The sequence below is a fragment of the Sinocyclocheilus grahami genome, unplaced genomic scaffold (genome assembly GCF_001515645.1).
Source record: "Sinocyclocheilus grahami isolate Dianchi unplaced genomic scaffold, SAMN03320097.WGS_v1.1 scaffold94.1, whole genome shotgun sequence".
In the NCBI taxonomy this organism is placed as follows: domain Eukaryota; kingdom Metazoa; phylum Chordata; class Actinopteri; order Cypriniformes; family Cyprinidae; genus Sinocyclocheilus; species Sinocyclocheilus grahami.
The window spans coordinates 1719266-1741229 of record NW_015505273.1 but is presented as its reverse complement, the minus strand read 5'-3'; the positions used below and the strand labels follow the sequence as shown (position 1 = coordinate 1741229).

Sequence of the window (21964 nt, the reverse complement as noted above, 5' to 3'; positions counted from 1 at the left end):
AGTTCGCCACACATGCTGGGGACGAGACACACACACCAGAGCTCTCGAACACACTGCGATCTGAGCGCTCGCGCAGCCGGATCATTTTCCAAATCCGAATGTAACAGCAGCGGCTGGATGCGACATTATCTCCGTCTGTCGGCGCTTTGAGCAACGCGCATCACGCAGGATGGAGAGGAAACTTTGCTGAACTTAAAGCCGGTTTTTTTTATTTGCTTTGCTTCAGATATGGTGAGTGCATCGTTTACTCACTGATATTGTCTTGTTGTGTGTTGTATTTGACAATTACCAACAGGTAATATTTCCTGTCTTTATAATGCACTGCATGCATCCTTCATACTATGAGTTATGTTGTTAGAAAATCTATTAAAAACAGGAAAGTGCAGAAGGACGCGTTTGTTAACATTTTGGGGATGTCGAAAGGAGGGTTGAAGGTGCAGATATTTAAATGCATTATTTAAAATAAAGTTTAATTTAGGATCACAATAGTGTTATAGTGGTAGCCTATGTCATGGGAGAACCTTTTTATTTTTCCCCTTCCTTGTGCATTAAATGAAACCTAAACACTGATCTGAAGAACCAATAAAGAAACATCACTATTTTTAGAGCCATATAGAAATTCAGCAAACCTATAAGCCTCTTTTTAAAGGAGTGCAGATAAAGGCTAGATCGAGTACTGTATGCAGTGCATTGAGTATTTCTGTTTTATTTAAGAAAAACAGATACTTGCATTATTCATATTATTGATTGTATTCTTATTTTATATTTATTTATTGCAGAACACTTTAATCAAACAATGTAAAAAAAGCCTAAGTTAAATCATGCTATAGTTTGAATTGAATAGAAGATTCTAGTTGAGATGCTTCAGTTCATACTCTTAAAAATGAAGACGAGGATCTTGAGTTACTAACTTCAGAAGCATCTGCTATATCACGAACTATATTTAAAATAGATTTAATAGATAGATGAATCGATTTAAAAATCTGGATGTGTTATTATAGATTCTTCAGATTCATTTTTTTTCTTTAAATAATCTAAACACATAATAATAATTTGTCATTCCTATTTTAGGCACATTTCATAAACAAAACATTTTATGCAAACAGAATTAAAAGTACTATAATTTGAATACAATTTGAATAAAAGATTTATTTGCAAGTCATTCAGCTGTTAAGTGAAAGTATTAGTGTTCCAAATCTGGTAGATATGTATTTAGTATTTGTAATAATTTGTATTAATGTAGTACCTATTTTTATATCGAGACTTAAGCATCACACCGACCAAATGCACAAAAGAAAAAAAAAACGATATACCCTACGCAGACTTCAAATATTATAAATGATTGTCTTTTGGGACCTTTTTCCATCAAAAACTGGTATTTGCTACTATAAGGTGATATTTGAAAGTGCAATGAATGTTGTTTCTATTTTTGTTTATATCATGGGAAGCTCAGCATGATTAAAATGCTAACACGATTTGAACACATTCACTTGGGTTAAAATGCAGTGTAATATTGTTTCAGATCACTCCCTGACATTGCAGTAGTTTTTAATGGGCCCCTTCTATTATCAAAAACCAAAGAAATGTTAATTAGTGCTATTCAGAACCGTTTTCTAAGATCTTTGAACAGAATACTTTGTTTTTCAGATCTAAACATCTGTGTCGTTCTTAAATTAATTTCGTTTCACTCTGTTCAATCACACTTGGTAAAGAGTTTTACTCTCATTTTAGCAGCCTTAGTTTATGCATACGTGTCTATTCACACGAGCAGATTTCTTTTACGAAATGTGTCTGAACTAAATCAATGCTGGATTTCACAGAGCTGGACGATTACTCGCTGAGGCGATGTTTAAAGTCAGGAAGCTAATAAGGTAATTTTAGGGTGCCTTGCTAAGCATTTTTCAAAGAGAAGCATTCATCGTCCTCGAGAAGCTCCCACAACCCCCTGTGAATACATTCACCGCTTTGTTTCACGAGAACGCAGGTCGCTGTTGCACAATTCCAAATTATTAACCATCCAGGTCCACAGAAGAGATCATGAATCGGACGCAGAGATCCAAAACCAGTTACAGATGTAGTACTGATCCTAAACGCCAATGCGTGATTCTACCATCATGACTTTGCAACACCACAAACAAGTTCAAGAAATATTGACTCATGCACGGCAACTCAGCAGATTCTGTTTTTCTAACATGACAACGTAAAATGAATAATATTTCTCATTTGCACAGGCATGCAATGCAATGTATTTAGAAAAATATTGTGATATGATAAACATTTATCATTTGGTGTTTTTTTAGATATTAAAACTAAAAGAACAAAAGGGTATTACATTATTAAATTATTCATATTAAATTTAATATCCTGCTGCCAGCAGAAATCCAATCCGTTCACACTTGATTCCGCTTTAAAAGAACTAAATTCATATGAAATTCAATCTCCTGCTGCTGATTGAAGTGGTTACTTTCCAGTCTGTTTAGACTTTAAAAGAACCAAATTCATACCTCTTTGACTATCACAAAAATGAATAAATAAAAATGAACACCATTCTCTTTGCATTCACATTTCCCATGCTTTGAAAATGGAGTCAGATCTCTTATTCTCAGTATGACGATATGTGCATTACTCCATTTGGTAGCATGCCGATATTTTGGTTAATTTATTCAAAGCCATTCATGGATAGGTCAGATCACAAATGAATCAGGCTGAAATCAGACATAAATGCACCCAACACTTATTTAAAGGATTTTCCCCATTGGAAAATGTTAGACGCACAGCACATCAAAGGTCATGTGCACAGGGGCAAGTTTGATTTAACGCTCTCGTTTTCAGTGTATAATAACATCAGGTCTCACTCTGAGCTCTCTTTCCATCATGGTTCTGATTACTAACCCTAATAAATTGTGAATAAGCTGCACAATTCCTGCTCGAGGAGGCAAAGCGAGGCCCGAGTTCCCCATCCTGAAATGCCCCCTCTTAAGAAAACATGAATTAATTCCTAAAGTCCTCTGTAGCCAAAGGTTTCTGGAATGATAAATATTTTCATAGGAAGCACAGCTCTTCCTGAGTTTATCAGCGCTCGGTTCATTAGGGGCCGGCCGGTGTTAACCCCTCGGTTTTAGGGTGAGGCTGGAGGCCTTGAACTCCGCTTCTGCTTTGAATTGACAACCGATCCTCTGCTTCCAGATGGAAGATAACCTCGCTCGTAATGAGCAAAATATTTAGCTAGCACCAATAGAGGGATTCCCGAAGTCTTGTGAGTCTTGCGCAACTGGATGTGATCAGTAGCGAAGAGCCGTTGTCACAGTTAACACTTTGCCACATCATCAGACAATCGCGACTGTGGCTCGAAGTCCTTGCCAAGGAATTTTTCACTGCTCAGGATTAAAGGTATGAAAAGCCTATAATGCAGAATCTTGCAGATATAGGAAAAGAAGCCTTCTAAACAAATATGAATTTTAATAGTGCAACATTACTGCCATTATTGATCATAATTGGATAAAAAAAAAAATTCTTCTGGATCTCTAGTCTGTCTTTTCCCAAAACAACTGTTGATTTGCGTGTACAGGAATGCTTTAGCAGCGCAGTTACGGTCAGAGGACCGACGACAGTGGGCTGAACTTCACATAAACTCCTCACTTTGATCAGACAATGCTCTAAATGTCTTTGATTACAACCAAACTTTCTTTTGTAAAGCGAAGAAACTGTTGTGATCAAATGTTGAATGTTTTGGGTGATTTGCATTACTTTTGAAGGTTTAAACATTGATTGTTGATTATGGTTGGCTTTCCAGACAAGAAATATCAGAGAATTTGTAAAATTGTGATCTGGAGGTCCTTTAATGGCAATTTTCTTTTTTTTTTTTTGAGATGGGAATTATAGCTATAAAGCCATAAAATATTATGGATTATATATATAAAATGTGTGTGTGTATATAGAGAGAGAGAGAGAACAACATGATCAAAAACAATATTTTTGCGGTTTCCGTTACTAGGGTGTTGCTATGGTGATCTGGGTGGTTTCTAGGTGGTTGCTTACTGCTCCGAGTGAAAAGTCTCAGATTTTTCCATCTCAGGTTCATCTTCATTGTAAATCTGTGGGAGTTTCATCATTTAGTTTGTTCAGATCATTAGCCAAATGAGGAGTAACACTAATAGTGATGCTTGACTTAACAAAAGACAATATACTGTGTGGAGAGATTCTATATGTTAATGTGAATAGGAAGCAACAGAGTTTTGTAGATCCCTTTCAGTCTGTCACACACACACACACACACACACACACACACAGTCATCCAAACCCCTCCTTTTCTCTACAGTCTCATTCTTTTCCAAACAGCAGCTGGTTCTTCAGCTATTGCCAACCTTTAGTCCTTATCTTATATCTTAAGACACACACACATTTGCAGCCAATGTCACATGCATCACTGTCATGGAATCATAAAGCAAAGTGCTGAGTGTGTGTGTGTGTGTGTGATCCAATGCATTAAATAGTTTACAAATTAAAGGTGCTTTATTTTAATAACTTTTTATTTAGAACATGATGGATGCAAACCAATATATAACATTCATGCAACAAATGAAGGCTGATATGAAAATGACATCATTACTGTTGATTGAGTGATGGCACCCAAGCAAAATTGGGACATTTCTACCATCACGCAGTATATACCGTTATACCCTTTAGCGCTGATGTGAATAATGTTTATTTTGGGATTTTTTACGACACTTATTGTATTAACAGCTCCAGCAGTTGACAGTCAAGAACAACAATACTCAACACTGCAGTCAATAACTCAACATTTAAATGATTAAAAGATTTCGGAAGATTAGCTATATTCTCTCTCATAATCAATTTCCAAAGGTGGCAACTGAAAAACTTGGACTGTATACAATGTAAACAAATTAGTTCTCTTGAATAAGTTGAAATGTTCCTCGTCTCTGCCGCTCGGGCACGTTTACACATGCTAACCACCCTCAAGGCAAATAAGCAGGAACTTTTTCAACATGTTTCTTTGATAAAGTCATATATCATTCAGCGACTGTCCACAACAATGTAAGCCGAGGATATTAGAATTTGCAGCTTACCATGTCGCAAGGTTAGAAGTTCAAGCCTGCTAACTGAATAAACTACTTACTCTTCCTGGGTTGCACACACATTATGTAGACGACTGCTTTGCAAGTCATGCAAAAGTTCAGGTTTTTAAATCCAAGTCAAACAAGCAGCAAACTCAATTTCAAAGGAATATTCTAGGATAAATACAACTTAAGCTCCACTGAATAGCATATACTTAGGGTTAGTGATTTGAACAAAGCTTTAAACCATAGTATAACATTTGTCATAACTCATCCTGCAGTATGCATGCTACGTACTTGAGGTGTGTTGTTACTTTTCTAATCATCCAAGCTGATGATTTTCACCTGGTGGATGATAAAATGGGGAAAACACTGAATACCATAGTGACTTGGGCTAGTAAGAGACCACCAAAACACCCTAAAAAACACTTTTAATTCAGTAAAAACCACCCAGACAATCAAAGCAAATGTATTGCAACACACTAGCAACGTGCTTTGAGTTTTGCACTTGCAAACACCACTCACAATATCTTTAGAAATGTCAAAATCTAGCTTCGAAACGGGATGAAAAGCATGTTTGCAAGTCTGAAAGATGATTATACCCTTGTGAAAAAGACATACACTTTAGCATGTGTTTAAAGAACTTCCTATAATATATGCTAACTTAAATGTTTGGACCCTTAAATGCATGTTATTTACAATGAAATTAAAATGCATTAAATGCAATTATATTGTGCATTATGCAAAATTCTATTAAATGCAAGTAGTTTTTGACCCCCAAAATAGGACCTAAGTGCATATTTCGATGTAATTTCATAATAAATTCTATTGTATTTGAAATATGATTAAAGTGCTCTGCCAAATGTGCAAGCATTTATGGTAAACTAAACCATACTTAAAAGTCATTTCTGTCAAAACATGTATGTCATGTATTTAAATGTATTTGTGATTTCACATCTGTATTGATGAAATTGCAGTTTATTACATTTCAAATTTTACTTTAAATGTTATATCAAATAACACACTACAGTTAATGTAATCAAGTTCTTCAGTCAAGTGCTTTAGTCAACACATCAAAATAAGTGTACTAAGCACAACAAAAGATTAAAACACTTTGAATTTAATGTTATTACAAAGTGCTTTTTTTTAAAGTGTGCTTAAGTGTGTTAAGAAACAGTTGCGAAAGTGTACTTTGGCCTTTCATTTCATTATTGTATTATCTGCAAACACAATATAAATATATATATATATACTTTCAACATCTGAAGTATAATACAAGTGCACATTCAATACAATTAAGCACACTTCTTTTTCACAAGGCTAGTCAGTGAAATGTTATCTCAGAATAGTTGTTCTTTCGTTGTGCATGTGATTTGCATGCAGTGAAAACACACAGCTCTCTCTCTCTCTCTCTCTCTCTCTCTCTCTGAGGCACTCGAGCCATTTTAATGCAGTCTGAGCCTCCCTACTACAACAGGCCAGATGTGTTACCTGACCGATCCTCTCATAAGACAGATCCTGGGAGGTCCACCAGCTGTCCCCATCCATGACCCACGTCTCGAGGCAGCGCTCCGGGGGACCTGGAGGCTGGCGGCAGTAGGGATGAGGGGGATGGGTAGGATGAGAAATTGGGAACCGATGGGGCGAATGTCTGAACGGAGGGGGTCAATTACACACAAGTTGGGGGTTTTTGGGTGGGAGAGGGAATCCTTCCATACAAGCTGGCATGAAAGGTGGCTTTCTCCTCTTGGAGGCTGTCATGTGGAAAGCAGAGCCCACCATGGCAGGCGGTTAGTGTTACACACAAACATGGTGGCCAGGAACGTGCGGCTGAGCCCAGGCTGGGCTTTTTAATAACAAAAGCCAATAAATTAAAAGTCTATCTGCAGGATGGAAAACTGATAGCTTTCCGAGGCTTTTCCTCATGGGATTTTGTGTGTGCTCATTTGTTTTGCCCTTTTTCTTTGCTGTATTTCTGGACGACAAGTATTGAACAACTAAAAGGAACTTGGAAAGAATCGAATGTTTTAGAAATTATTCTTTTTTAAATACAGAATTGTACGACAGTTTATATTGTGTAATAGTAAAAATGGGTAAATATGCCATGATTCTGGCTGAAAAGCAACGAGTAACTTGAAAAGATACAAATGTAAACATGATTCATTTTTTAATACAGAATTTTGTACGACAGTTTATATTATGCAGCAGTACAAATGTGTAAATATGGACTTTCCAAAATGTATTTTGTGTATGCTAGCTCACTTTACACTTTACTTTCTTCTCTTTAATTTAAAATACAGCACAGTCGTTATTCTGGCTGACACGCAAAGAGGAAGTTGGAAAGAATACAATGTTTTTGAAATTATTCAATTTGATACCTGTTTTACACTTTCTTTTCTGTATTTTCTGGACAGCAAGTACTGTCACGATTCTGGCTGAAAAGCAATGAGGAAAGATTATTTTTTTAGTACAGAATTTGCACAACAGTTTATATTATGCATTGGTAAAAATGTGTAAATATGGACTTTCCGTACTGTACTGTAGCATGCTAATCTGTTTTACACTTCTTCGCTGTATTTTCTGGACAACTAAATTATGCATTTTTAATATGTTTATATTATGCAACGGTACAAATGTGTAATAATAAAAATACAATGAAATGATAAAAATGTGTAAATATGAATTTCCGGCACTGTTTTTTATGCATGCTTATCCGTTTTACACTTTTCTTTACTTTGTTGTCCAGAAAATACAGCATTGTCATGATTCTGGCTATAAAGCAAAGAGGAACTTGAAAAGTGAAAAAAATACGCAACTCTTTGCCGCTCAGCAGACAAGTTTTGCATGGCAAAACATTTGTAAACTAAGAATAATATGTTTTAGAAATGATGCAATAGAAATTACACAACGGTAAAAATGTGTAAATATGGACTTTCCACACTGTTTTGGTGCATGCAATCTGGCTGAAAAGAGAATATGCAAAAAATGCTCAAGCAAGCTCTTTGCCACTCAGCAGAAAAGTTTTGGATCAAAGACTAAAAGGTTTTTTAGAACTGATTCATTTGAAAGCAGAATGATACGATGGTTTATATTGTGCAACAGTTGAGATTTGACTATAAATAGTATATTTATACTATAAAATATTTAGGTAAATATGGCATAAAGTGAAAAAACAGTTGCTTTATAATATCAGTTTGACTGCTTTGAGTCACATTTTGCGTTTTCATAAGTTGTTTTTGCACTGATGTCGGACATTGTTTGTTTCGAATAATCTTGAATAATCCATCGAGTTCAAAATAAAAAGAGAAAGTAATCTAAGCGCCTTTTATTTGAAAACTCTTTAATTCACCAGATTTTCTAAAAATAGGAGATTACTACATAGTTATGTAACACACAAACCATTTTTAATTGAATTCCCAGCATCAATCGTGATTTATACTGTTAACATTATCGCTCACCTCTGTATTGTACATTACATCATTGTGCATATATGTCTTCATCGAGCCTGTGCAACAGGTTAAGGGTTCCCATGCTCTGCAGCGCTCCAGCATTGATGAAATCCCTGGACAGTGATGTAAGCGCCGCCGCATCTCAAGAGACCATTACTAGGCTGTTACAGCCCCCCCCATCGCTCCATTAGCGAGCTAAAGAGCAGACGCGTGTGGCCGGCCGGCTTTATTTACGAGAGTCAGAGTTCAAAGGCTGCAGACAAGCTTGAGGCCCAAAGGCAAGCAGCCACAGTTGAGCTGTTCAGTTTATGTGTGCGTTTCACCAAAAAAAAAAAAAAAACACAGCTTAGCGCATCAATTGAAAAACTCCCCCAGCATGCACAGCCAGAGCCTTGAGGTTCAACACTATGCCATAAACGAGCTAGAGTAGCCTACGTCTGATGTTTGGATAAGACTATTTAACAAATGTCAAATGCATCACTGAACTATAACAAGGTGAAGAGTCTCAACGACAATCACTTTTCACTAGAGTTCACTAGAGTTTACAAAACGATACTACACTCTAAAAAATGCTGGGTTGTTTCAACCCAATGTTGGGTCAAATATGGACTAACCCAACTTTGGGTTAAATTTTGGTTACATTTTTAAATTAGCTTTTTAACCCAACAGTTGGGTTAGTCCATATTTGACCCAATATTGGGTTGAAACAACCCAGCATTTTTTAAAGTGTACTGATTTTAATGGAAAAGTCGCATATTAAGCATACAGTATACAGAAAAACACAGTAGGGAAAAAATGTGCAGAAAAGTTTTGCAAGGAAAAGTGAACAAAAAAGAAAACATTTACAGCAAAATTGTTTGTAACAATAAATTAATTATTTTAGCTAGCTAGAATAAGTTTAATGTTTGAATAAGATTATTTACTAAATGTCAAAAGCATCACTGAACTATAACAAGGTGAAGAGTCTCAACGACAATCACCTTTCACTAGAGTTCACTATGAAAGGTCATTTACGCCACATAATAAAAAAATAAATAAAAAAAAACTGTGACTTTTTAATCTTACAACTTGACTACAATTCTGTCTTTTTTGTTTCCACCACAGAATACAAAAAGGGGAAAAAAGTAATTGCAACTTTTTTTCTCGCAATTGCAAGTTAAGAGTTTTTTCCTTAGAATTGCGAGTTTATATCTCAGAATTGCAAAAAAAAACAAAAAAAATCACAATTACCTTTTTTTAATAGATTTTTGGATTCTGTGGTGGAAATGGACTTCCATAGTTTACACTGTGAATCCATTGATTGCAATGGAAATGTTGCATATCAAGCATGTACAGCAGGAAAAACATTTTCTAGTAAACGCTTTGACACACAAACAGAATTGCAAGTTTTGCAAGGAAAAATTTCAATATTTTCTGATGGATATAAAATGTCTTCCTATTGGTCTGCTGCCAGTGCATTTACTGCACTTGATTTCACCCTGTAATGTAGGTGTTATCAAGGATTTTTCAGGAAATGTTGAGATCAAGGAACTGAGATTAAAACTTAAAAAAATGCAATTTGCAATTCAGAAAGAAAGCAAACTCAAGCAGAAAAGCTTTGCGAGGAAAAATCTATTTGTATTTGTAAATTTGTAGCACTTTTTGAGATTCCTCCTAGAAAAAAGGGTGACAATTCTATTGGTTTTTTTCCCCCTGAAAATGCATGGGGTGTTGTTATTTTGAGTCTTTATTGTATAGTGGCTCAGGTTAGATTTTTAGACTGACCCTCAAAACACATGCGTACAAGTGTGTTAATTCTGCATTTTAAACTGGGACACAAGAAAGCATTGCAAAAATGACGCACTTCGACTTCAATCTTTCAAAAAACAATGTGGAAGATGGTCTTATTTTAAATGCCTTGCTATGAATACATCCTTCAGAACAAATAAACTGAACAATGAAAAGAACAATGCGTTTCCACAGTTAATAACATCGTGAATCTAGTTAATTTTTTTTTATTGAATGTACCTTTATAACATCATATTTTGTTTTCAATTAGCTTGGAATTAAATTACAGAAAACTAGTCTCTTAATGTTTTTTTTCCTCTTCTTGGAAAAATCACAGAAACGCAATCATGGATTTTCTTTTGCTATTGGAGCAAACGGGAATGCAGGAGTTACATTTGATGTAGTTTCCGTTCACCACTATAAAAATATAGCCAACTATGAGGAACCGGGGATATGTGAAAAGGGTCCATATTCTACCCATTCTCATTTTTGGAGCTGGATACCTGCTCCATTGATCCCTCAGCGAAACCCCGTGAGTTTAGAGGAAATGAAAGGGCAGATGGCTGCTCGCAGTCTGGAGTCATGCTGGAAATACGAGGGCTGCAGAAGTGCTGCATTGTTGTAGTGAGGTCACTGTGTCTCGCGGTTTCCCTTCAGGCAGTGCAGCGGTCACCCGTGAACCCAGCGCCATATGGGACGTAGCCCTCAGCTACCAGCCAATGAGAAGTTTGGTGGCTTTGACTGAACGGTTTAGATCACGGTTCGGGTTGGAGAGCTCGCTGTGAATCAGACAGCCATATGGCAAAGCTACGGCTCATGATTCGTTTCAAAGACAGACAACCTGCTCTCTAAACCCGGTCATAATGATCCCGTCAGGACAAGCCGAGCAGAACACAACAGGCGGGTCCGGAAGTAAAAATCACATTTCTTTTGTTCATAGAGGAACTGATTTTTAACTATAACTAATAAACCGTTAAAGACAGAACTACTGTGCGCTTCGAGCTTGTTCACTGGCATATTCTTTTGATGAGGACATCATCATTTCTTACAGCGGAGATCCTGGTGAGAAACTGCATTACCCATGATTCTGCAGAGAAAGTTTTAGTCATTTTGTTATGTGCTTTTGTCATTTTATTCACTTTTTAAGCATTTTTATAATTATTTTAGTATTCAGTATATTTAGTACTTCAACTTTAACTCAGTTTTATTTCAGTTAGTTGCTAAGGCAACATTTCTTGCCTTCAGTTTTTTTAATCTAATATTTATATTTTATTATATTTTAATTAAAGAAAATAATTTTTAATAGAAAAAAAAAAAATTCTAAATATATTTTAAAAATGTAACTTCTTATATTTTAATTTCCAAGGCAATTATCATTTTCTTCTAGTTTAACTTGAAGTCATAAAAAAAAGTTTTTAATTTTAAGTTTTTATCTAATATTTATATTTTATATATTTTAATATTTTAATTAAAGAAAAATATTTTTAATAGTTCAGAGAATCACAACAAGCAAATAGTGCCAAAAACACTAATTCCTGAAGCACTAAACGCTCTCAAACTATGTATAGTAGTTTGAGAGTGTGTGTGTGTGCATATACTATATATAATCAATATAATCAACATCTTTAAATCAGTAGTTATCTTTTATTTTGGGATTGTAGTTCTTTCCCTCATTAAAGCTGTTAAGTACACAGTTTTGTATCTTTGATTTGAAGCAAAAACTTATTTGAAAATCTGAAAAAAATAGACAAAGTTTGTAATGTTGGTTTGGTTCATGGCTTGTAATTTGTAAAAATCTCAATGGAAAAAAATACTTCCGTAACCAATGGCACTAAAAAAGTGTGCAGCCGCTGTTGAGGGCTTCATCATGTGAGCAGTTCCTCAACTGGTTTTCCTCCAGGACCACACTCATGCTGGGTAAAAAGAGATGCACATGTGACAGTGCACAGTGATGTATGATGTAAGGCGTTGTGTGGAACACGATAGCCATGAAAGACGCCAACGCTAGCAGAACAGCGGCGAGGCCAGGTGAAGCGCTCTGTCCCGGCCGTGCCCCGTCCCGGGTTTGTTTTAGCTCAGTTTACCGCTATGAAAGGGGGTAGAGCGTTCTTTCCCATGCCCTCTCGCTCCGGGACACGCTCGTACCAGGAAACACACTGCGCATCACAGGAACTCTGGGAGGAAGTCAGGACTCCGCTGGGCGGCCCGCACTCGTCTCTCTCTGGCCTTGTTTATTTTCTTGGGGAAGGTTTTGTTAGGAGTGGTGCGTCAGCAGGTGTGGGAAAACCATCAGTGTCAGTCGCTGCATCTCTGACCTGGAGAACTGCTCTTTGTGTTTTGTGTGTGAGAGCATGTTTATATGAGATTAAAGGGATAGTGCACTCAAAAATGAAAAATCAGCTACTCACCCTCATGTTGTTAAAAATTCATGTTTGTTTGCTAGACACAACATGAGTTATTCAGCACAATTTTGACCCTATTTTACTATTATTTATGTACTATTATACTGTATATATATATATTTTTTTTTAAATATATATATATATATATATATATATATATATATATATATATATTTTTTTTTTTAATACGGTTGTGGTTCCAACAAAGTGGTTGCGAGCAACACACAAATGTAAACAAAAGATGTATGTTTGTAGAGTAATTTACAACAGCTTTGAACTTTGCTCAGCCAATCAGAATCAAGGACCGGAACTATGCGTTTTATAATGTTACAAAAGCTTTTTATTTTTTATATATATATATTTATTTTTTTTTATATATATATATATATATATATATATATATATATATATATATATATTTTTTTTTTTAATAAGCTTTTATTTTTATATTTTCATATTTTATAGTTTCTATCATTTCTATGGTTTTATATTTCTAAGTTTCTATCATTTTCAGATGTGCTTTTTTCAGGTTGATTTAGTTTTTTCCCCTTTATTCCCCTTTTTTTCTAAATATTTCTATTTAGCTTGAATTTATTTTAATTTTATTTTAGTAGTAAATTTACTACTTAAACTTATTTTATTTCAGTTAGTTACCCAAGGCAACATTTCTATTTCTCATTTTTCAAGTTTTTCATCTAATATTTATATTTTATTTCAGCTTTATTTCAATTAATGATTTTGAATAGTTTTAATTAGCAATAACAACACTGTTTGATGTTGCTCTTTTATGTACAAATTACAATAGTATAAAAAAGCACAAGAATTTATGTGAGAACCAAGAAGATTGCATATATAGTGAAATGTTATCTTACAAGTTAATAGATTTAAAAACAGAAATAAGCTTTTAAGTTTGCATGCAACTCATATGCATCAGCACTATATAAGCACTTTTTAGATATACAACATCATTTTCCGCCATTGAAAAACTCAATCAAATTCTATCACACGTCATTCAAAAGTACTATGCATTTCTTAAGAGCTAAAACTTTTGAACTGGAAAATGTTTCACCTTTAACACATAAAAAATGTTAATTATTTCAGCTTTGCTGTCATTATGACAGTCACGTGATATGTTTCTTTAATCACAAATATGCCGTACGGTAGTGTCACAACTGTTTACTGAGAAAACAGAGCGAGCAGCAGCGAGACATTGTCTCTGTTTGTTTTAAACATTCGCTGAGTGCCACCGAACCGCAGGCGCCAAAACATCATTCACCCCGCTGCTGTCTGAACTGTCAGATTAATTAAAAAATGTCTGCGTTTGAGGTCAATCGCACATGTACATGCCCACTCTTGTGTAATTGTATGAAAGCTCTCATTTGGGCTCTTATTTCACCATTTTGTTGCCCTTCCTTTTCTATCTTTGCTCCTGACAGCAGCTGCTCTCTTGATATTGCTCACATCGAGCGTCTCTCCGCCCCGGCCGACAGATGGAGGAGCCCTGAGGGAGAAACAGGGAGAAGTTTAGAGCAAGACAACAGCTTTTTGCTTCTTTTTGTCAGAAGTGACCTTACGGCAAGCGTGTGTCTTAGTCGAGATGAGAGCCAGGTTTTGGCAGCATGAGATGTTTATTCTGGTACCGCAGTAGCAGGATTATTATCGATAACTAAAACTAAAACATTTATAAAAAATATATAAATAATTATTTAAAAATGTATATACTTTTTAATATATAATAAAAATACTTATTTTATTTCAGTTGCCAAGGCATAATTTCTCATTATCTTTTAGTTTAAATAGAAACAATAAAATAATCATAAATGAAATAAAAGTTAACAAGAATTAGACCTATTTTAAACAGTGGTATTGAGATACTATTATAATTTGTATTAATATTTTAAATCAGTTTTTACTTTCTGTTTTCATTTTAATTTGAGTTCATTTTTGTAATTTTGTCAATTTTAATAGTTTTTTTTTTTTTTGGGGGGGGGGGGGGGGGGTATGTATTCATACTTTTATGAATTTTTATTTCCATTTTACCTTTAGTTATTTTAGCACAGTTAAACTAAATTAAAATGATAAATGTTGCCTTGGAAACCAGCTGAAATAAAACATTTATTTCAAGTAACGAAATATTTTGTGTTTTTAATTTTTGATTCAGTTTTAGTTAATTATAAAAATAACCTGATTACAAAACCTGATAAAAATGACAGTAAACACAATAAAATGACAAAAACTCAATTAAAATGAAAATTAAAATATATAAATAAACCCTAATTAAAAAAATTTTTAATTAATAGTATATCAGTGATACTAAAACAACAATGTGCAGTAGTTAATGTGACATAAAAGCAAATATGATCATATTTCTCATAGACAGCAATAAGAAAACAAATACAGACTTTATTATATGACAGGCACAGTTTTCTGTCCTGTGTTGACATGTTTCCTTTTGAAACAGGAAGTTGAGACGAGTCATATCTTAATCAGAAACCAGAGATATCAATGCAAACTCCAAAAATGTCTCATCAGATTCTCACAAATGAAAAGTTTGCCTATATGTTTTTTCTTCTAAGGTTTCTAAAACTGATGCTGAAAGGAAAGGTTCGTGAGAAAGAGCAATACAATTTTCTCCTGGTTAGCAAAAAAGAAAAAAGGTCAAGGTTACAAGGTCATTCGCGGTGTTTCAACCTTATCTTCGCTCATTTGTATTCATGCAAACTATTCCTACATGCATGTACCGCACTTTGCCATTACCAGACCAGAACAGAACGGGGACGGTTGCATTTCTTATATTTCAGGCACAAGAACAACCACTGTTTTTCAGCCATCCTGAACTTCTGGCATGCAGAACTTCTGCCTGCGGTTTACAATGCCAAATTATGCCAGCCAGGTTGAAGAAGCAGGTTGCACGTTGTTCTGTTCCAGGAACACAGTCCTACCGAGCCGGTTTATACAAACAAGCATTTCACTGTTGTCTGTATCTCACAATTCTAATGATGTGTGTTTTTGGAAACCGCAGGTGCCTCGTCGTTGAGAAATACGTTTTTTCCTGTGCAAGACACGATTAGACATGAATAGCGCTTTCCGCATTCTTATGTTCTGGTTCCTTCTGCATATTTTTTACTTTGGAGATGCGTGATGTTGGACCGAAGCCCGGTGTGCTTTTAAGATCACATATTTCTGACAAACAGGTCTGTCTTTTTCAGGAGAGCTGACAGCTGAACGCGTGCAAGCGGAAGTACGACGACAGACAGCCACAGGTCTGCACACTTTGGATTTAATGAACTTCCTCTAGTGCATTCAGGGTGGTTCAGATGAATGTTTAAAGTGTTTCTTTTATTCACAGGAGCCGTTAGATCTACACATTGGGCGACGATTTTAGGCCATGTGAGTGATATCTATTTTTATTCACACTGGGCTACACTTGTACAATGCAAAAATATTTTTTCTTAATAAATATTATTGTTTTCCAATGCAAAATCTAAATCATCATCCTTAAAACAAGATGCATGCGCGTAAGGAGCAGAAAGTGCAAGATAAAACTTGTTTTCAGAAAAAAGTGAATTTTTCTTCCCCCAATGGCTGATACAAAAAGAAACGGCTCATGAGAGTCATTCATTCCTGAATTGGATTCCACTTAATTATTCAAAATCCTTAATGATTCCATTAAGGAATCTTAGTTTAAACAATTGATAGCTCATCAATTAGAGACCGGTTCATTTGTTTGATTCATTTAAAAGAACCAGCTCATAAGAGTCATTTGCTTTTTAATTGGATTCCACTTAATGATCAGATTCTTTAACAGTTCCATTAATGATTCTTTTAGTGCTTTCGAAGAATTGATGACTCGTGGTTTTGAGATGTATGTATTTGAACAAACAGCACAACCAGTGGAGTCTGATTCACAAACAAATGACTCTCATGAAACGGTTCTTTTTAATGGACTGATCACAAATTAGCCTCATGTAAATCGATTAATCAATTAATACAATTCAATTAATCGTGATAAATCGCATTCCAAATAAAAGTTTGTTTATATAATATATGTGTGTGTGCTGTGTGTATATTTTGATGTATTTATAAATACACACACATACATGATTATATATTTAAAAAATGTATATATTTATATATGATTCATATTTTGTGTAAATATATTTTACATATATTTCTTAAATATGCACATGTATGTGTGGATTTATGTTTACATATAAACAGCACATACACATATATTATGTAAATACAAACTTTTATTTTGGATGCAACTAATCACGATTAATTGATTTGACAGCACTAATAAGCTAATAAGAGTAATTTGTAAAAAAAAAAAAAAAAGTGTAATTCACAAATTGGACTTGTTAATGATTAATTAATCATTAATGATTATTTTCTTTTAGTATGACAGTATATAGACATATATATAAAAAAAGAAGTTACAAAAAAACAAACAAAATGTAAAAAATAATGTTTATATTTTAATGAAATAAAATCACAACAAAATAAAAATTCTAAAACATGTTAGTGACAATGCTAGTAACTTGTTAATCATGCTAGCAACATGCTAGTAACGTGCTAATTTTGCTAGCAACATGCTAGTTACTTGTTAATCATGCTACCAACATGGTAGCAACATGCTCGTAGCATGCTAATCATGCTATCAACATACTAGCAACTTGCTAATCATGTTGACAACATGCTAGTTACTGGCTAATCATGCTAGCAACATACTAGTTACTTGCTAATCATGCTGGCAACATGCTAATCATGCCAGCAATATGCTAGTAACAGGCCAATCATGTTAAAAACATGCTAATCATGCTATCACACGATATCAACATCTATGTAATCTATCTACATTTTTAAACTTCAGGCTTTTACAACTACTTTAAACTTTCAGGCTAGGCTTTCTCAAGCCAGCCTAAAGTTTGTCTTGACTAACTTTTTGGATCGAGTTATTCTTAAGATCTGTTTCTCTAACTACAACTCTTTGCTTTGACAGACCCGCTGTCCTCAGTCATGGCTGCTTATGGACAGACACAGTACAGCCCTGCGTTACAGCCGGCCGGTCCGTACACACCGTACACACATCACACACAGGGCTACAGCATGACGTCCTACAGTGAGTGTCATTTCACACCCGCCCTAAGTAGTGCACATCACTGCTGACCTGACAGCTGGTCGTGTCTCTTTCTCTCACCCGATCAGATATTAAAACAGAAGATGGTTTGAGTCATTCACCAGGACAGAGCAGTCTGCTGGGATACACGTCCAACTTCAGCGGCACTCCACCTGCTCAGACGCTCTACAGTTACTCCACACATGGTCAGTGTCACTCACAACCGCCTCTGAAAGAGCCACATATTATCATTTCATGTGATAAAACAGCTTGGTAAACAATTTTGTCTACATGGTATTTTAGAGGTCGGAATGAGCAATAAACCATGCAATAAAGTATCGGAAATATGCATCCGGTCACTTTGCATGCAGAGAAAATAAGGACAAGTGGTGTGCAACTGACCTTTAGTCCCCCTTTCCTGTTAGTGCTTGATCTGCTGCCGCAAACATAAACACTGAGTGAATTATTGCGGGAATTATTCAATAATATCTGGATTTTCTGAGCATGTGAATTCAGTAAATATGTCAAGTGGCCAAAAAGTGTCCGTCGTAATTTACATGACTGTTCAATTACAAACAATTAAAATTCTCTATATGTAATAGGCTAACTTTAAAATGTAATTTGAAAAGGAATTTTAGTTTTTGAATGACTGATATAAATAAATTATATATATATATATAAAACAAAAATGTGCACACTACTGTTCCTAGTTCGGAGATCTGTACGATTTTTTTTTTATGTTTTTGAAAGAAGTGTCTTCTGTCACCAAGGCTGCATTTATTTGATCAAATAAACAGTAAAAACAGTAATAATGAGAAATATTATTACAATTTAAAATAACTGTTTGCTATGTGAGTATATTATAAGATGTCATTTATTTCTGTGATCAAAACTGAATTTTCAGCATCATTACTCCAGTCTTCAGTGCCACATGATCTTCAGAAATCATTCTAATATGCTGATTTGCTGATTTCTGGTTATTATAAATGTTAAAAAGATTTGTGCTGCTTCATAATTTTGCGGAAACAGTGGTACATTTTTATTTTCAGGATTCTTTAATGAATAGAAAGTTCAAAAGAACAGAATTTCTTTACTGTCACTTTTGAACAATTTAATTCATCCTTGATGCATAAAAGTATTAATTGCTTAACGAAAATAAAAAATAAAGAACATACAGTCAGCCTGTCACTGCCACAGAAAAAAACTCGAGACATGGAGCTCAGAACTATGGCATGACGCATATCCCAAAGGTTGTGTAATATATTCATGAAAATTCTAGTTGATAATATTTAACTCGCAATACAAAAAATACACATGGTTTTGAACATCTATGTTGGGTTGATAGTTAGCAAAATCCCCACAAACATGCACAGCTTTTCAGGTGCCATCTACAGTCGTCGATCGAACGCGCGCACACACACACACACACACACACACACCTGTTCCCCATTATCCGCGGTCTGGCTCCTGGCGTCAGGCGTTTCTCTCTGCTCTCTCAGGAGGTCAGAACCTTTCTCCGCTCCCCTCTGCAACACGCTGGCCATTGGAGGAGTGTGTTAGTGTGATCTGAGCGTTGGACAGCAGTCAATCCCCCCTCTTCTGCCCGCAGTCCTGATTTTGGCACCGCAGTGTGAAATTGACCACTCTCGGTCAAGGTCAAAGGTGAAGTGGCACCAGGCACGTTTTCAGGGTTAAAGGAACAGAATTATTTACTAGTCATCATCATTTACTCACCCGCATGTCGTTCCAAAGCCTCATGATGTTTCTTCTGTGGAACACAAAAGGAGATGCTTTGAAGAGAATTAGAGGTGCTTTTCCATGCAGTGGAAGCAAATAGTGGCCACGGGCTGTCCAGGGACAAAACAAGGACATCAAGGGTAAAAAAAGCAACATAAATGTAGATAATAAAGTCTTACAAAGCCATATGATAGCTTTGTGTGAGGCAGGGTAATTATTATCGTTAATGAAAATGATTAAAAACGTTTTGTTCATTGAAATAAGCTGAATGTTTTTTTAAAAACATCAATAGATGAAAACCTAAAGTTTAGACATGTTGCCTCTGAAACTAACTGCAATAAGTTTAAGCACCGAAATGACTAAATGGCAATAAATAAAAATGAAAACTGAACTAAAACTGAAATTAATTTATATGAAATTATAATATAAAAAAATTAAAACTAATGAACTGACAAAAGTGCATAACAAAATTACTAAAAATGTAACTAAAATTAAAATGAAAACTGAAAATATAAACATTTTAAATATGAACAAAAACTGTTATAATAACTACTATAACCATGCCAAATGTGTGAATGATATTTATGTGCTACAGTGGAAGGGAAGATTTTCAGGGAATATTGATTTGAATATCAGTCTGTTCCTCACACAAAACTGTTTTCAGCATTGATAATAATCAGAAATGTTTCTTGAGCAGCAAATGATCATATTAGAATGATTTCTGAAGATTGGAGTAATGATGCTGAAACTTCAGCTTTGATCACAGAAATAAATTACAGTTTAACAGATATTCCTATAGAAAAGTTATTTTAAATTGTAATGAAATTTCACAATTTTGCTGTTTTTACTGTATTTTTAATCAATTAAATGCAGCCTTGGTGAGCAGATGAGACTTAAAGTCTCACAGATCATAATGCACAAGACGTCTACTTCCTGTCAGTCTAATTAGCATAATCAATGAGATATTAGTGCTATGGCAGATAATATAATCTATTACGTATTACAGTGATTTACGGTAATTCATAAGCGTCCCAAGACATCATTTACTGTAAAATTGTCTGCTTGTGAAATGGATGCATTTCTAATGGGTCTGGGAAAGCGCGCTTACTACGTCTCGCGCTACATCTCGCCGGTCTCGTTTGATTTATAGGCGAATTCCAACAGGAGACCCGCTGTAGCATGAAATAAATAACCCTTCTCCGGGTGCCAAAGGTCCTCGCGTTTCACCGCTGTGGAGAAAATCAGAAACACGGCCCCGGCGTTAGCCCACTTCCCTCTCTCCCCCTTTGAAGACTTTTTGCTTGCTTCCTTTGAGATTTCGTGCTGTTTTGACAGAGTCATTTATCTAGGGCAGGTTTCAGAAAGACAACGAGCGGAAATATGAAGGGAATGAGACAGAAAAAGGGGAACTAGACAGGCCTGGAGAAAGACATCCAGACTCTGAAAGTCTGATAACAGAGACGGATTTGCTCTGGGCTCCACGCTGCCCTTTCTCACCTCAACTGTTTTCATAGTCATAAATCAAGCAAACTTTCTCTGAGCGCTTTAAACGTGTCTGTATTTCACCAGCCGTCCACAAGCCATTCCTCGGCCGCTGCCTGTCGTGTTTCCTGCGCTGTGTTTGTGTTGGATCGTGCGCTTTGGAGTGTCTCTACCACAGTCAGCTCGAAGTACGCTCTTAAACTAGACTTGTGCTTCTTTTCCAGGCGGCAACATTTCTTCTGGAATTTTCCAGGGTGCAAACAGCATCACAAGCTCAACGCCATTCAGTCCTACACAGCAGGTGGGTCAAATTAGGAAAAATGCCTCACGCAGCACCTTCACTGATGGAATACAGCCACCCTTGGAGACTGATATACTGTTGTAGCTTTGCAAAAAAAAGTAGCATAACCATGGCATTTTTTAGTACATTACAGTATCATTTGACTACCATGGCATTTTAGCCAACCATTAATGAGTGCTACAATAGGGTTTAGATGGTCCAGAAATGTACAAAACGAGACATATTAAGTAGTATGGAGTAGTCTGAGATGATTCATTCATGTCATTGTCTCCATCAGGACTTCTCAACGTATTCTAGCTACAGCCAAAGTCAATATTCGCCATACTACAACACACACTACAACAGCCCCTACATCACAACCAGCAATATCACACCCTCAGCCATCACCACGGCGATACCCTATCAGCACACAGATCATCCCGCTGTATCGACCAATCACAGCCCGGAATTACACACAGGTGAGCTCTATGCTCAGAAATGATGAGACTGATGTACATACGCAAGTATTGTTTTTATATTAGATATACGGAATGCTTATTAAAAGTAGTAAAATAAAAAAATATATGAAAAATGTGTTAAAAAATACTAGTATTTATATAATATATATATATATATATATATAATGTACAGTG

The 21964-nt window shown here is 35.5% G+C and overlaps 1 protein-coding gene across 1 annotated transcript in view; it reads left to right on the top strand.

The window, feature by feature from the left end:
* The first annotated feature begins 210 nt into the window (after positions 1-210).
* LOC107587629 (eyes absent homolog 2-like) overlaps positions 211-21964 on the top strand; it is a 37091-nt gene continuing 15337 nt past the window's right edge. Inside the window, exons 1-7 of the mRNA XM_016275477.1 lie at positions 211-231; positions 15903-15956; positions 16043-16083; positions 17696-17815; positions 17902-18018; positions 21256-21332; positions 21610-21790. Of these exons, the coding sequence (XP_016130963.1) occupies positions 17713-17815; positions 17902-18018; positions 21256-21332; positions 21610-21790 (478 nt within the window). The 5' untranslated portion in view covers positions 211-231; positions 15903-15956; positions 16043-16083; positions 17696-17712. The remainder of the gene's footprint in view (positions 232-15902; positions 15957-16042; positions 16084-17695; positions 17816-17901; positions 18019-21255; positions 21333-21609; positions 21791-21964) is intronic.